The 17,580-nt window shown below is 38.3% G+C and overlaps 1 protein-coding gene across 4 annotated transcripts; it reads left to right on the forward strand.

Moving 5' to 3' along the window:
- Positions 1-1,608: 1,608 nt before the first annotated feature.
- Positions 1,609-15,661, forward strand: LOC726370. 4 transcript variants are annotated; one of them, XR_001705439.2, is made up of 4 exons: positions 1,611-3,588; positions 11,555-11,718; positions 13,365-15,158; positions 15,339-15,661. XR_001705439.2 is itself a non-coding variant. In XM_006557815.3 (3 exons), the coding sequence occupies exons 1-3, from the start codon at positions 2,103-2,105 to the stop codon at positions 12,188-12,190; spliced, it is 1,689 nt and encodes a 562-aa protein (XP_006557878.1). In that variant the 5' UTR covers positions 1,609-2,102; the 3' UTR covers positions 12,191-12,681. The 4 variants fall into 4 exon arrangements, 2 of the variants coding, with proteins under 2 accessions (XP_006557878.1, XP_001122113.1); XR_001705438.2 differs by having other exon boundaries at positions 13,365-15,063; XM_006557815.3 differs by lacking the exons at positions 13,365-15,158; positions 15,339-15,661 and adding an exon at positions 12,152-12,681 and having other exon boundaries at positions 1,609-3,588.
- The last annotated feature ends 1,919 nt before the right edge of the window (positions 15,662-17,580 follow it).

A 17,580-nucleotide genomic window follows, 5' to 3' on the forward strand; every position in this document is an offset into this window, starting at 1 on the left:
ATCAGTAGGATAAGCAAATGCGCCTTTAGGACCCACGTAAAATATCGGTTCTCGCACGAGAACCGATAACAGGCTGATTACTCGAAAACTGGGTGTGATACCTATTATGCTGCTATTAGTTGCTCGATAAAACGGCAGATATCACCGATATTTCTTTGAAAAGAATTGTGAACAAATGCAATGAACAGAAAATGGAGAATTTGGTAGGTAGATATATTTTTATAGGTTATACTTACACGATATCCTATTTGAAGAAAGAAAAATGAAGTTTAAACGATCTTTGTTAAGATACAAATAATATCATGTTCTTCTATACCAATTATTATGCACTGTAAACAAAAAGAGTGTACAAAAATTTCTATATAATTAACATTAATTATCACATATGGATGATTAAATATAAAATTATTCGTTCTTTCCTTCTCATTTAAAGAAATCGCATAGCAAGCACTGCATACCGATCCTTCTTAACAGGCTTGTATTCTGCAGTCGTTGTCGAATTGGGCGAAAATCTCGTTTCGTAAGTGAGAACTATCTCCGTCTCTCCTTACTCTAATTTCCTTTCTTTCTTTCCTATATACTTCCTCTCGTCGCCAGTTGGAACCGTCTTTCTCTTCTTTCCTTCTCACTTTTATCCGTTTATATCCTTTTCTATTCCTTCTCCTATTCCTGATAACACCTTTTCCAATTACTCTTTTAACCTGTCTCGTCTTCTCTTTCTTCTCACGCCTCTTTACTTTTCGTAACACGCAGGTTCAACGACTCGAAATGACGAGTACGTACGTATTATCTTTAATGTCAAACGTACGCTCGTTTCATACTGGAAATCCACTAAACGGACGATGTATTAATCTAGTCTCGTATACTAGAAATCCATACTAAACAGAATGGCTTAGTGTTAATCAAGAGTTCGTAATTTAGAACGCGAAAACGTTTGGGAAATAAAATTTGATTATTTCTTTCAGAATCCGCTAGATGGACACTGTGCGAATACTGTTGACAATATACCGTCCCGAATTCCCATTCTCTATAATATCCACTAACAACGCATCGACTCTCGATTAAGTTTCACTCTCTCTCGAATTACGTATCCACGCTTTAAAGAATTATCTTTCCCTAATTTCTATTGTTCCGTGGCAATTATCATTCTCAATAACGAATGTCTCCTAACGAATATATAAATTTCAAGAGAGTTTCACTCTCGAAATGTACCTTTATGATATCCGTATACCGTTCGTTGAACGGTGACGAATCTGGAATCGAGAATGATGATGAATCGTGAATCGTGGAGTCGAGAATCGGAAATCAGAAATTGTGAATCGGAACTCGGTTTCTCGAGGGGAGAGTGGGGAGGGGGGAGCGAGTGAGCGAGGGAGGGAGGGGGTGGGGTAGATGGGGGGGTCGAGACTGTGGAATCGGGACTCGAGATTCGGGACTCGAGGTTACGAACCTATGGGACGGGGTAGGCGAGGATAGAGGAGGGAGGAAGGGGATGGTGTAGGCGTGGCAGAATCGCGAGGTTTGGCCGCGGATAGGCGTGGCAGAATGGAGTGACCGCGGAAACTCGGCAGCAGAGGGGAGCGGTTTTCCCGTTACGGACACGCGGTTCCTCGCAACGTCACTTTGTGGTGCGGCGTCGAGTTAATCGCTCGTATTGCCGCGAAATCGAAACCGTTCCGTCGTAGGCGCACACGTTACGTACCGTCGTTGCGTACCGTTCGTCGGTAACAGATTTTTTTTTCTCAAATGCGAATCGAACACGCGTAAGAGATTTCGTTCGCCACCGTAAATACTTGAAATACATTTCTCGAATTATACGATCGTCGTATAATTCAAGTGGCCGATCGGTTGTGCGGTCGTTCGATCGATCGATCGAGTCCCGTACGCCGATCGGAAGTCCATCTGTCTCGAACCGGAAGAGAGGTGGATAAGGTGAAAAGAGACGCGGGGATTTCGAAATATAACCGATAATTAAAATTTCGGCAAAAATAAAAAAGTGCTCGTGAAAGGACGGGGGGGGAGGGGAAGAGGATTGGAATGAAGCGAGGAATTATCACGTGGTATCGATAATATCGGGAGGCATTCTCAGAGGTCGTTCAGGTATGCATTACAACGGCCAAGGGATTTTGGAAGACTCGTATCTGCGACAACGACAGCAGCAAGAGCATCATCATCATCATCACCATCACCACCAACAGCAGCAACGGCAACAGCACACCGTTTACGAGATTCGGCGGAAGGCTCGCGATCGAAGTTGTTCCCCGAGTTGTTCGGATGAAGTTGTGCGGTCACCTGGGCCCGAAGTGAGGGTGGGAGGAGAGACGGTCGGATCGCCGGAGAATATACGTTTGATCGAGAACGGGTCTCCCCCGGAGCTCGAAGACGAATCTCGAATGTCGAGGTATCGGGAGGAAAATGATGGGAAGAAACCTTCGTTCTCGAAGCAGGAAAACGAGCAACCGGCCGGTTTTTTTCGGGACCCGAGCGAGGAAACGAGTGTGAAGTGTTTCACGGAGGAGATGGTGTCCGCGGCACGTTACGGGGAGCCGGACAACTCGCCAACTGGCAGGATCTCCCCGCAAGAGTACGCGGTTCACCCGACCGAGAGCAGGCGTCACAGCTCGTTCGGCAAGACATCTTTCTGCATCGACGCGCTCCTCGGCCGAGCGAGCGGCAAGCAGCAGGAGAATACCGATCACGATCAGCGATCGGAACGGAATCAAAGATTGTTATTCGCCGCGAGGAATTCCGTGATCGACGCGAATTCTTGCCTGGCCAACTCGTTGATCGGCGCCCACGAACGGGAATCGTCCTCCTCCGCTCTCGGCGGGATTGCAGGCCGTGGCGAGATCGAGGCTGGAACCGGAGTTGGAATCGGGATAGGAAACGGAGCAACGCTTGTCGGCGCGGGGAGAACGGATGATCAGAGGGGATCGTCCCTCGGCAATCTCTTGTCGAGCAATCCGTTCGACAGATCCGTCGTTCACCACGATCTCTCCTCGCCGTCCAACCTGCAAGTTATTCGGGAGGGGAGCAGCGACAGACAAGATGTTCGCGGCCATTTGCCCGGTATCCGCGTCGAGCCCGTGGAAGAGTCGAAGCCGGGTTTCAAGGGGGAGAGCGGGGGGTTTCGCGTGGATCGTTTCGAGAGCGTCGAGGACGAGGCCTCGATCGAGGTTGATCCGGCGAGAACAGGAAGCGCGAGCTCGGGGGGGAGTAACGCGAGCCACAGTCCTGTCTCGAGCCCGCCGATCTCGCCCGGGTCGGAGGAGCCGAGCGGCAACGCTGTCCCCGGTAATCCGAATTTACCGAGCGGTCATTATGGCGCGCTCGGCAGCGGTGCAGGGGTAACCCGGCAGAATCAAGCGCTTCTCTTACATCCGAGTGGCCCCCTCATACATCCAGGAGGATTATATTATCATCCTGCGGGCGGTAGCGCGTTTCATTCGATACACAAGGAAGGACAACCCGTCGGACATTCGCAGAGTGCCGGTGCTCATCCTCAGCAGCATCACATCCATCCACTCCAACTCGAGTGGCTTGCCAGGACTGGAATGTTATATCCCAGATTACCCGCCGATTTAGCCGGTGAGTTTTGAGTCCTTCTCGATCGACTTTCCTTCGCTCCGGGACAATTTTCTTTGTTTTTTGCAACTCTAATATCGACGGACGGTATTTGAAAAGAAAAAGGATTAATTTGCAAAAGTACTTTTTCTCTTTCTTTTGGAATATAAGTGCTTCTCTCGAAACAATTCAAAAGAATAACAATTCATAAGAAAAAGAATATTCGAATTTTTAATAATTCCAATTGAATATCACGAATTTCGAGTATTTTTATTTCTACGTAAGAAACGTAAGATTTCTTTGTGTATTCTTCACTGATGAAATTTATAACAATATAATTGTAGAAATAAAAAATATTTGAAAAAGCGAATTTACGTTTAAAAATTTGACTATAATTAATTTTTTTATACTAATAATTTTATGAAAAGAAAATTATTTTTATTTAATTTAAACAAGTATTGTTAATCTTTTGCAAGTTAATTTAATTTCATAATACGAAATACATTGCAATAAAAAAGATATTAGAAATATTTTTGCGAATTTTTTAATTAATACTTTCTTTTTTAAAATACATATATCTATATAAAAATAATTTTGTGACTCATCCCATATATTTTTATTCGCATAAATTTTATCTTTCAAATTATATCTATATTCCAATCATTAATAATCGATGATTTCCAAAAATAATTACGAAGCACAAAAGTTTTTCTGCACGTGAAAAATTGAACCAATTGCTTAATTATTCGTTCGTCACAAAATATATTTTCTTATGATATTCCTCTTTCCATCTTTTCAATAAACTACCAACTACCAGAGAAAAATAACACACACGGATCAATAATCAACAGAGAGAAAATGTAATTAGATAATCATCCATTTTATCGAATAAACAATTCAAGTAGGCTGTCGATTACGAGCGAATAATAGAAAATTTCGAACTTAATTTCGATGCTAATTCATCATGATATTAATCGCGATAACTGTAAATTAAATTGTTTTCTTTTTTTTTTTTTTTTTTTCGATATCTTGAAATATCTTATAAATAGTTAAACGAACGATTAATGAACATATAATATGATTATTGTACTTTGTAATACCTATAGATAATGAGAAAGGAAAAAAATATTTCTATAACGATATCTACTTTTTTGAAATGATTCGATAAACGATCGAAATACTTGTTACTAGTAGCTATATATATATATATATATATATCTGTATTAATAGTTGGATATATTAGTATATACTCTTACTACTAAAATTGATATAACAATAGATAAAGTGTCATTTTTCCCGGACATTAAATGTTTAAAGTTACCTTGGCGCGAGAGCAACGTCATAAAATAGATCGACATATTGCTTATACAATAGGCAGATAGCGAATGTTTACATGCTTAATGTAACACTTTACTATATTGACTGGCTACTCAAATTTTTAGGTCGGTTGTCAAACGATAATATATAGGGAATAATAATTTTCGCGGCACTTACTGTTAAAAAAATCCATTGTATTTAAAGTAGCATTATTTATTTCAAAATTCTTTTTTCTTTTTTTTATACAATTCTCGGTGATAGAAAATATAATAAACGAATCTTTAATAGAATAAACGAGAGGATAATGAAATTTAATTATAAATAACATGTGTATAAAAGAAAAAATATCAGTTTAATCAAAAAGTTTAAACCTCTTTGAAAAGATGATATATTTATTTAAAAATCGCAATCTTTCAAACTTATATTAATTCTCTACTCTACTTTGAATCTACTTTTTTTCACCGGCTTGAATGCGGACGAAATAACGGCAAAAAAGAAAAAGAAAAGGACGAATAAAACGGGAAAGAAAAAAGGGGGGAAAGAATCTCGAAGAAATCAATCAAAAAGTACACACACACACACACATATACACACACCGACTAAGCGATATGATATTTACTTAGACATTCGGTGGAGAAGCACGAGAGGGAAAAAAAAAGGAGATGATTCCGGTTTACTACTACTACGGTAAATTTCACGCTTAGAAAAAAGAGCGTGGTCGCGTTGTCCGGCCAATCAGTCGAAAGCTTTTATCGAACAAATTGGTCGGTGAACGTAGCAGACCAGGATGCCGAGATGGACCGAATCCGAATAAACGGGGAACGAGAAAGAGAGTGGACGGAACGGGAGAGAGAGAGAGAGAGAGAAAAATGGGTGGAGAGGCGGGAGTAAACGGAACGCGATTGTGTGTGTGTGTGCGTTTCAGCGAGAAAGAGAGAGAGAGAGAGAGAGATGTTTGAAACGAAGTGCGGGGTACTTTCTGTCAGATGATCCTGATTGGTAGTTGCCGAGCAATCCAACGTCGACGAAAAAGGCGAAAACCCGATAGCGTAAAACGAGCAACGGGTACAAAAAAAAAAAAGGAAAAAAAAAAAAAAAAAAAAGGTTCTCGCGGAATAAAATAAAACGGTTGCATTCGCCCCACCTGAAGCGGCCGTTATCGCGTCGGTAGGGAACACGAACACGACTTGTTAAAAAATTGCTGGATGGGAGTATCGTCCCGTTCAGCCCTTTCTCCTCCCCCTCCTTCCATTCCCTCCTCCTCCTCCTCCATTCTCTCTCTCTCTCGCTCTCTCAACAGTAGTCTCGCATTCTCGTATGCTCTCGACGTTATGTAAATAACGATGAGTACGCGACTCAGCGGCTCGGCACGGTGAGCTGACACGAGGAGGGAGAGGATAGGGTGGAGAAGCAAGAGATGCGAGCTTTTATTTGTGGAATATTTGTCGCGCGTTACACCGACGAGGATGTGGATCCCGGCCGATCGTGCTTCATCTATTTCGAGTCGAGGTTTACAGGTATATCGAAATTTAACTGGAGTTAGAGTCTCGCCATCTTCCGCCAATATCCCGAATATCTCCGCCCCGTGTACACTAAAAACTTGTTTCTCGTATGGACCGCGTTGTCCATCCACGCGATACCAGTTTGCATTCAGATTAATCGAAATCGGCCGAAACAACTTTTCAATATGGTTGTGACATAACCTATAAACGCAACTGCTATTCTCCAATTCCTCAGACTCTATGTAATTTATACGAAAAATATATTTCGTCTAATGTGAATATGTATATAACTGAGAAGTAAAATGATGCTCCATTTATGTGAATAGTTAACCTGAATTTATATCTTTTATGATATTAGTAATTGATCAGAATGCAATATTAATATTTGGATAGTAATGTAATAGATAGAATGAATCCAGAAATAATTTGGATTGTTAAAAAAATTCCAAGAATTTTGATCCAAAATTTCATATATAATTAATATTTACAGGAAGTTGGTAAATAAATTGTTGATTAGAATTAATGTAATAAAAATTATTATTAAAAATAGAATTGAATTTATGTTAATGTTCGTCTTCCTTCGATTTCATTTACTTTTCACTATTTATTCGGCTAATTTAATAAATTTAATAAATTTATCTAGTTTATCGTATCCAATTTTTATTCTTGTATCTATAATACTATATACCCTTTCTTTACATTATTTCACTAATATTCGTAAATAAAAATGTATTTTTTTAACGACATTTTTAAACAAACCATGATTAATCGTTTAAAACTTTACAGTCATTCAATCTATTCATTTGTGCATTAATTTTATCAAAACATGACGTACAACAGATTCGAATATCGAAGGTGAAGGTAATTTGTAACGGAATATCTAAGAAGTTAAGAAAATGAATGCAAAACAGTGTTTCAGTGTTATTTTCGCACAAATAATCAGATAGATATATTTCAATTTTGTCTCGTCAAACTCTCTTCGAATTTTTCTCCTTCACTCCGTATCACACGGAGTGATTCGCTTTCACAAGATACGGTGAAAAAAATAATGGCGGAAGATGTCGAAGAGATGGTAGGAGGTCTGCCAACAAAAGGGGATGATACCCGAGAGATGAAGCACGCGAAGGGTTGGTGGATGATTTAATTAGTTAATTGTGCGTCATTCATCCGTCTATTCATCCCCTTCGCCCTTCTCTCCACGATAGTACAACGCCGACGCAGACGTTCTAAGGTTACCATGGAAACTCCACGGACTTACATAGACCGTTCCAACGGCTAATTTCGCCCATATTTAAAACAATCCAAGAACGGTAAATCGGTTCCATTCGTTTTTCCCGAATCTTTCCCCCAAGTTGACGAATTTGCTTCGCCAATTTCTTCAAATCTCTGATTAAATCTATCATCCGTTTGATACAAACTTATTATTAACAATTAAGGAGGAAGATATGAAGATATCCAATAATTCAGAATTTATTTTAATCGTATCTCTTTTATTATAACAATTCAAAGATTTAATTCTTCGATAAATTATATAAAAATTAGTAGATAGAAAACGATGAATCAATATTTAATTAGAATTACATCTCGAATATTAAAAATTCCTATTAACAATTCTCCTAACCACCTTGCCTCTAACCGCACACGCGTGTATAATGTCTAGAGTTACACTTAGGGTTGGATCGCGATTACCGTTACACGATATTGTACGCGATATCGTCGATGACAGTCGAGGAATGAGAATTAATTGCACACGCAATACACACGTAAAGACGGTAAATGTAGCCGAACAGGAGTGTGTTACGTGCACACGCATACGCGTGTGGAAATCGGAAACACACGGTCTATGGAAACGTTAGCGCTTGCAACACGTTGAAAACGTCTGCAGTGGCGTTACCGGTGGCGGTCGCGTCAGTCTACCTGTCTATAGGCATGTAGGCGGTAATGGTGTTTCTGAATTAGCTGCCAGCTAGTTTGGCCGCCCGCAAGCAAACAGATCTTGGTTACCCGATGTGTAACGTTCCACGTTCGCCCAAACCATCCTATATCTCTATGATCTGGCCTGATCGCGCTGTACCCACATGGGCGCGTGCAAATGGTGACGCCAATCCTGTATATATATATACGAATCATTTATATTATTCCTCGAATTTCAGATTTTTTACTCGAGAAGAGGTAACTTTCAGCCTCTGTTCTACCAATTATCCGTATATATATACTCTAAAGAGACGTTAATCGTGTAATTTTCATTTTATAATTAAAAGAGGAGGAAGGGGAAAGGAATGGCTGGCGAAATGATCGATCGCACGGACGATTAGATACCTAACTGTATCGTTTAATCGGGGGAGGGACTGTTCCGATTCGTGATCCGATGATAAAAGTAAATGGCAGCATTGCTGGATGTTTATGACGTGATTCGTGGCGAGTTCACGGGCCGAGTTTCAAATTAAATCCGACCATTTTGGGGTAGGGGTAGGGTATAGAATAATCTCTGGCAAAAGTTGGCCAACTTTTTTCCCTTTTTCTTTTTTTCCTCTCCTCTTGGTATTCATCTCGCCCTCGCCACTGGCCTCCACGGATCTCCAATCGTGTGGCGCAAAAGGAAGCGGAGTCGATGACGTCTCGCGATCAAGGGTGGTAGAGGGATGGTGGATACCGCCGACGGTTATACCCTCGCCCGTCTTCCTTCACCTCTGATACGAGGGGTTGAGAATTTGGGGGCGGGTCGTATCGAGCACTCGAGGGCTGCAGGCGGAGCTTCCACCGCTACGCGAGACAAGGAGAGGGAGCAAGATCTGGTACAAACGCGCGCGCGCGCGCGCGCGAGAGAGAGAGAGAGGCCACGCGACGCACGCACGCACGCAAGCACGCACGCAACGGCTGTTCACACCCATCAAGGGATACCAAGGAAGGATAGGAGGCGGAAGAAAACAAGAATCGAGCGAGAATACGAGACACACGGGGAAATGAAATCGATCGAAACAGCGGAAAATTGCACAAACTTGGCTGGCCGCGATTAGTTGAATCGTAAAAAGGAGATTTATTTATTTTTTGAAGTAGATACTTTAAAATCAAATCAATTTCTATGAAAGGATCTTATCTGATGATGATTTTTGAGAGCATATTACGAATTAAAAAAATAAAGAAAGAGACACACGGGGAAATGAAATCGATCGAAACAGCGGAAAATTGTACAAACTTGGCTGGCCGCGATTAGTTGAATCGTAAAAATTGTAAAAAGGAGATTTATCTTGAAGAAGATACACGAAATCAATTTTTATGAAAGGATCTTATCTGATGGTGATTTTTGAGAGCAAATTACGAATTAAAAAAATAAAGAAAGAAGTGGTGGAAAAAAGAAGAGAGGGGGGGGGGGCGAATATGAGGAATAGAGGGATAGAATCGCGTTAAGTAGAGATAATGGCCGGTGTTTACCGGTATGGTGATCAGCATGATTTAAGAGCCGGCCTGGCGTGAAGCGGCTAATAGGACCCCAAATAAATTAAATTATCATGATAAAAGTGTAGCGGGGTGGGAACGACGTTAACCTTAACGACACCCCACTGCTTCACCCTGCACAGAGGAGCACGAAAATGGTGATTGTCCACTCGATGGTGCCGCCCTTCTTGTTTACCGACATCTGTCATAACTCGCACCATTTCTCCCTAGCACCTTCGCATCCGTGCAATTTCAGCGGCTTCCCAACACAATTCGTCGATGCTTTTGCCCTCCGATTCAATTCGAATATAAAAATTAACATCTAGGATACCTTAATCATCGATACAACTTTCATATTACAATTCTTTTTTTTTCTTTCTCAATTTAATTCGAAGAAGGTCGAATATAAAAATTAACATCTAGGATACCTTAATCGATACAACTTTCATATTACAATTCTTTTTTTTCTTTAATTCAATTTAATTCTTCGCAATGAAAAAAATATAAAAATTTCGAATTAACAAATCTCTAAGAGATTTCAAGGAGGTAGAATCGATCCATTCTAATTGCCATCTGAAAAATTGTCGAGGTGGAAAATCGTTGAAATCGGACCATATGTGCTCAGTGGGTGGCAAACCATCCTTTGCAGGGACGATTAATGTATTTATATACGCAAGTACGTAGCGATATAAATAACGAAATACCTCCCCTCTGTTAAGGGTTTACGTTTGAAATGGTATAGCAATATGTTGTAGATTCTATATTATAATTTGATGCGACATTCCTTTTTAAAAGAATAAGGAAAGGGATGTAGAGATTCTTCCTTTTTTTTGTAGGTAGAAAAATATGCTTTTCTCGCGACACAATATGCGGTGTTGTCGCAGCGATTTATTCCAAGGCGGAAAAAGCGAAAATAGGCCCATAGGTATTGAATGTTTGACTAAGCGGCTGATTAAGAGTGACATAAGGGTATCGCACGTTCCAGATTAATCCGACAATGTGTGTACGCGCGACTAAACACTGCCATGTGTACAAACATTGACAGCCGGTCACGCACTTGCTGTGTAGTTAAATTGGTAGGACAATTCGTAAGCTGAGAGCATTTAAGAGGAAAGAGTGCGCGAGGTGAGCCACGTTGAAATCTTGCCGTGACGTACTTAACGAATTATCTCTTGTATGCAATTAATTTATGTTTGAAAAAAAAATCACGATTTTTAAATGATTAAGATTCTCTAAATGTAAAAATCTCGAGATGTCGAAATTAAGAGAGTGTTTGTTGAAAATATATGTATACACGGATGATGAAAAACATGAGATTTTCCGTCACTTTAGAAAGATAGTTCAAATTTCTGTGATGTGATTTATTACGTGTAGAAAGTCAGAGAGGAGAGAAGATCGGGTCTGGCCAAGAGCCGTTCATAGGGCTAATCGTTAGGGCGGTCACCCTCGTCTCTTCCCTCTCCAATTTGCCCCCTTCCTATTTTCAACCCCAAATCATAGTATTGCAACCTAGAGGGGAATTTACGCTCGTGGTAATTGCATTAGCATTCGATGATTTTTATTGGCTTCGATTAATATTAATTCAAACGAGCGTTGTATCAATAACGAGTAAAGGATATACCGATTTCCTTTTTTTTTCTTTTAAACCTGAATAAATCGAATCGCAGAATTTATAAATTTTAAGTTAAAAGTTTTGTTGAAGAAATAGTAGTTAAATGTATAATTATTATCGATAGGTTGCGCAGCCCAACATGCTCTCCTTGGAAAAACCAGAAGGCCGAGGACCGCTTTCACGTCGCAACAATTACTCGAATTGGAGAAACAATTTAGACAGAACAAGTACCTAAGCAGACCGAAGAGATTTGAAGTGGCCACCTCGTTAATGCTTACGGAAACACAGGTGAGCGGAATTAAATATTACGCGCAAAAATCTTCCACGTTATAGAGAAATTCATCCGTCAATAGAAAATTATAGAGTAATTTATTTTAGAGAGTGGAAAGTCTCTTTGAATGAGTGAAATCAACTCTCAAATTATTTTCATACATTAAAAATTATATTGAAAAGAAAATAATACCAAAACTTTGAAAATTGATTTCACCTCTTTCGAGTAACATTGGACTAATAAAAAGATCCATGTATAATCTACAACAATATTTCATATAAAACAAAATTATCTTTTGATAATTGATAACTTATTGAATTTGCATAAAAAAATGTATGAAGATTTTTGTGACTAATATATATTATTGCAATATGTTTTATACACCATCTCCTTTTATACTCCTCCTTTTTATTTTTTTTTTCGTTTTTTTGTTTCTCTCTCCTTCTTAAGGTGATACTTCAAGATTACACGATAAAGAAACCTAAATGAAGGATGAATGAGCGAGCGAGAAAAGAGAGGGAAAACGAGACGAGTGAAGAAAGGGAAAAAGCCTTTAGAGAAATCGGTGAAATAATCCAGGGACCCTTCCTTTCCTTTACGAAGAACGAACGTGAACGAGCGCGAATCTCTTGCATAGTTTAACAACTTAAACATAACTTTGAAGCTTACGCGCTCTGACGGATCGCTCAGCAAATAGCAACGAAAGTCTGAATTATGGGAGACTGAGTCCCTGATTTGTTTCGATATTCAACTGATTCAAGCTCGGAGCATTTTACCTTTCAAACATTGTACGAACGTTGCATACACCACGTTCCTTTCTTATATTTTCTTCCAGCATCCGCGGAAAATTCAGTTAACTGTTTTACTCATCGATCGTCGATCATTGATCGTTAGATTAGATAAATAACAATAACCGAAATATGATCGATTCAAAGATATTATATTACAGAAAAGATTTCTCAAATATTCATCAATTATATACGGATAGATATATCGTGCAAAATTTAAATAATTTCTTTGTATTTTATTCTTCATCTAATTATCTTATATCGATTGAATTGTAATCGAATGATAATCGAGAAAATGGAAATGTCAAAATTCGAATCATTTTTTATTTTTCTCTTTAAACTGATCTTTTATACAAATCTACTTGCTTTTTTTCTCCTTTCTTAAAATTCGATCGCTCTGTAAATATTCCGATATTGCAAATATGTATTTATCATCGCGAGAAGAAAGCGTGTTTCTTTCTCTCAAGGGTGAAATATAGTATAGAGGTGGAAATGAGACGGCAGACCTGTTCAAGTACGTGATATGTTGTCCAAAGGATTTATACATAGTTCTCTTGCGGGATTAGGAAAAGAAATATTGAGTTTATGGTATACTTGCAGCGATTCGGAGGTGTTGATTAATAGGTTATGTACGATTTAATATCGCCTGGCGTACGGGAAAAATTCAACCTGTGTTCTTCTATTCTCCGTTATTACTTTACTAAATTCACAACACCGTCTCCCTTCCCTCTCCTTCAGTATTCATTCAAGTGTCATTTTCAATTGATAATTAATATTGTATTTGATTAATATTGTATCCTTACACGGATAGATAATATTAAGATCTTGCATCGACACTCGTGTGTATATGTATATGTGTATATATGTGAATTTAGGTGAAAATCTGGTTTCAAAATCGTCGAATGAAATGGAAAAGAAGTAAAAAGGCGCAACAAGAGGCACGGGCGAACAATAAGGTGGAGGATGGTGGGAATGTGAGAAGCGGCGAGAGAGAAACAGGGAATGATCCGAATCCGAATTCGCCGAGTCCGCAGGAGGATACCAAAGGAACGTTACAAGAAAACACGCAAAGAAACACGACCGAGCTTCAAGAGCCGCTTTATCGACCATACGTGGTATAAAAACATTGACGAAATAATAATGATGTGCCAAAATAAGAACTAAAGATAACCGTAAGTTGCCATTTCTCGCGTCATTTTCATTGTCGATCAAAATACCGTCGGTCGATATATACTTTGATACACTTCGTGTGATACCAATCTTGTTCTTCTTGGGATCGAAATATTTTCTTTTTTTTTTTCTTTTTTTTTTTGGGAGGAGGGAAAGAATTTTTAATACTACTTCGCCCCTACTTTGACTTTGAAGGAGAACAAAGAAGTGTTGTACGTGGAAAACGATTGATTTTTTTGGAAGAAAAGATCGTAAGAATGGAATCGCGTGCATGATGTATATATATATAGTATACAAAAAGTATCGATCAAGTACGTAATACTGGTGTAACATTGGAAAATTTGTATGTAAATATAGGGAACAAAACTATATAATAATAAATTATAGACGCATATTTATACACGCATAGGTATATACACGCGTTCCCTCGTGTCCATGCCCGTGCTTGCACGCGATCGCTGTTATCAAAAGCGATAAAGTTAGAAAATTAAAAATTTGAAATTTTGACTCTTTACCATCCTTTATTACCACCTTGAATTATTTCGTCGAAATGTTTTACATTACCGAAGGTTGGTAAAAAAGAAGTGCGTTTTTATCCGGGTATCACAAAAAAAAAAGAATATGGCTTGTATTAATAAATCGAGAGGGACGAGAATACGAGCGACGCAATCGCAGCAATAGTTGTATAAAATCATCGATTAGATTAAGTATCGAGGGATTAGAAGATTTTTTGACCGTAACACTCTTCTCCAACGTTGCTCTAGATGATCCACAGACACTCGAAGACACGTACCTATCTATTTATGATAAATTACGTAATTGTAAATAATATTCGTATACGTTTAGGGTAGAAAGTGCGATGCGAGGATAACGTCATATTATGTCGCAACAAGTTCCTAAAATAAATCACAAATAGAAGAATAAAACGTATTTGTTTATTCCTTGTTCATTTTTTTTTTTTTTAAATCTCGTTCGATGCATCGCAAACAAATTGAATTGAAAATTAATTTAATTAATTGCTTACGTACTTAACATAACATTTTCAAAAGTTGTGCTTTTAGGTGTGAATCGTGTCTCTATATACGTGCACGTGTATTTTATATAGTTTTAACATAAGCGAATCTTTATTTCTGTAAAAGAAGAAAAAGAGGAAAAAAAAAAAAAAAAGAAAATATACCCATTCAAAGAAGACACGATCATATGTTTCCCACTAAAGTTCCCGCACGTAAACGAAGAATCATCAGTATTTATGATATGCTAATTTCCCGTTACAAATTCCGCGATGTTTCGCGGATGACTGCTCTTACCGGCTACAGCCAGTGGAAAAACCATCCGTTTGGAAAACCAGTCGTCAACGAAGGAATGGAAAGGAGCAAGAGAGAAGAGAAACTTGGCTAGATATAGGTATATATCGTTCTTAAAAAATAGAGATCGGTTTCGTGACAGCATTTTGACGGAAATCGTTACGTTAAACGTAAATGGGTATTATAGATATTTAAGTAAGTACATATCCATATACGCAGTACATATACATATACGTGGTTATGGTATATGTATCGTGTAATCGTTTCTTCTTCCTATTCTTTTTTACAAAATGTAGAGAAGGATTAGAATAAAAAGTTTTAGCATACGTGCAATTCCTCCTATTTCCTTACTTTTTTTCTTTCTTTTCCACACAGCTTTACGAAGATTCACCGATTCTCTCAAGAGACATACACGTCTAAATGCGAGAAAAAAATATCGAGGGAAAGATGGATTTGTGCCAAGATACTTTAAAATCTGCTAACTAACTGAATTCTCTGGCAGAAACAGCAATGTCTTGAATCTATCACGGTTAAGTATTATAAAAAGTAATATTTAATAACAAGTATTTTTCTCTTTCTCTCTCATTTTGTTATTCAATTTACAAAATTTACCTATGTAAAAGAAATGCGTAAGTACTTGTGTACGTTTTGTAAGATTTTGATACGTACACATAATATACATACATGATGTACATATACATGTACGTGTATTGTTATTATCAGATCCAATAGCGCGTTAGAGAATCGTAGACGATGAAAATCTTACTCTATCCAAGTTAAGGATTACGACGGTCGCGGGGTGTTTGGTGGGACTAACTAGAGAGGGTGGCGCAAGAGTGGAGCGTGCAGACGAGAGCGGAGGCGGGGCGCTCATGTTTATATGCATTGTATTGCTAAAACCCTTTTAACCGAATTACATTTAGCGATTCTAGTGCCGCTTTCCCGGCTCTCCTTCTCCCTACAGAGTCTACCGGTCGTCGTCACCCCTTATGCGCTTTTCACTCTCCTCTCCCAACCTTCGATTCTCTATTCCGTCCTTTTTCTTTTCGCGGCGCATAATCCATTGGCGCGACGAAGAGAGCGAACAACGACGACGACGACGACGACGACATTGCGCTAGCTCTGGAATAGTGGGGAGCAGTGGTGGGGTTGGAAAACCAATGGGGGCAAGATTCCGAGACTTGGAACGGCATCCCTGAATTCTTGATTCTCTTGGTAAACAAGTGCTTAGGTGATTCACTGCTTGTTCGCTCCTATCGGCCGTCGTCTGTTTCTAGACGCCATTGTGTTTTGCGATTCCACCTCGTTTTCCGGTCTAATGGCTTTCCGTGACTAACGGTGGATAAGGTTGCTCTGGAAACTCTTACTCCTGTTTCTATTTATCTTTTATTTTCTTCTCTTTCTTTTTCTTTGTTTTTTTTTTCTGTATCTATTTTTTTTTTCTTTCTTTTCTTTTTAATACACTGATGTTAATATCTTTTAGCCTCGCTCACGTCATCGATATTCATCGAATGATGACATAAATAATATCGCACATTATGTTCATAATTATTATTATTATTATTTAATCGAGGATTAATCGAAATTACGATAATACGTTCGAGAAATATATTAATTTAAAAAATATTTTTTTTAGATGTATATATATATATGCAAGAAAATAATCGTGAAATAATGATATGCTTGCGAAACGAACAATCGAAGATATCGAGAACGGATATGATATCCGAAGATATCCGAAGATTCGAATTGTTTCATTCGCGGATCTCGCGTAGGAGTCCATCATTAGCGCTAACAAGGTTGGCCCGAGGCTACAAAGGGGACTTCACCCTTCGTCGAGTTAACCTCTAGGTATACATATACACGCTTAGAAACGCGTGCAAACACGTGCAGAAATAGACACGAATAGAGAGTATATGAGCGCATATATATCGCTCGTAGTTTGGTCCCTTTTAGAAACAAGAGGGGATAATAAGATCTACGACAATCAAGTAAGGATGTCGAGAGAGAAAGAGAGAGTTATTGCGAGATGCGGCTTATCGGATGAACTCTGGCGTGATGATATTCGTCATACATTCACATGTTATATGTCGTCTATTTATTTATTTATTTCATATTAAATTTCATTATTTATTGAATCAATTTCTGTATTTCTTTTCTGTACGTAATACATATGATATTTTCTTTAAAAAAATTTTCTTGAATTTTCTTCTTTTTATTTATCGATTTATTCGTGATTTTTTTTTTTTTTTCGTATTATTAATAGCAGAAATTTCTAAATAATGAGATACTATTTGCTATAATATTGATAATATATGTACTTTATATATATTTATTTATTTGCATAATATTTAAGGTTTATAAGAGAAAATATCTGTAATGATAAATGAAAGAAAGATAAAAAGAAAACAAAAAATAAAGGCAAATTGTGAATGAAACAATTAAATAGTAAGAAAGACAACAACAAAGAGACTAAGTTTTGAACAAAAATAATACGATAGAAAAATGAAAGAAGCCACATTATAATCGATGTAAAATGGTATCAGAAGCACAAACGAAGAAATATATAATATATAAAAGAAAGATAAAAAATAAAAGAAATATATTAAAAAAAAAT

This window comes from Apis mellifera, linkage group LG13 (genome assembly GCF_003254395.2).
Source record: "Apis mellifera strain DH4 linkage group LG13, Amel_HAv3.1, whole genome shotgun sequence".
In the NCBI taxonomy this organism is placed as follows: domain Eukaryota; kingdom Metazoa; phylum Arthropoda; class Insecta; order Hymenoptera; family Apidae; genus Apis; species Apis mellifera.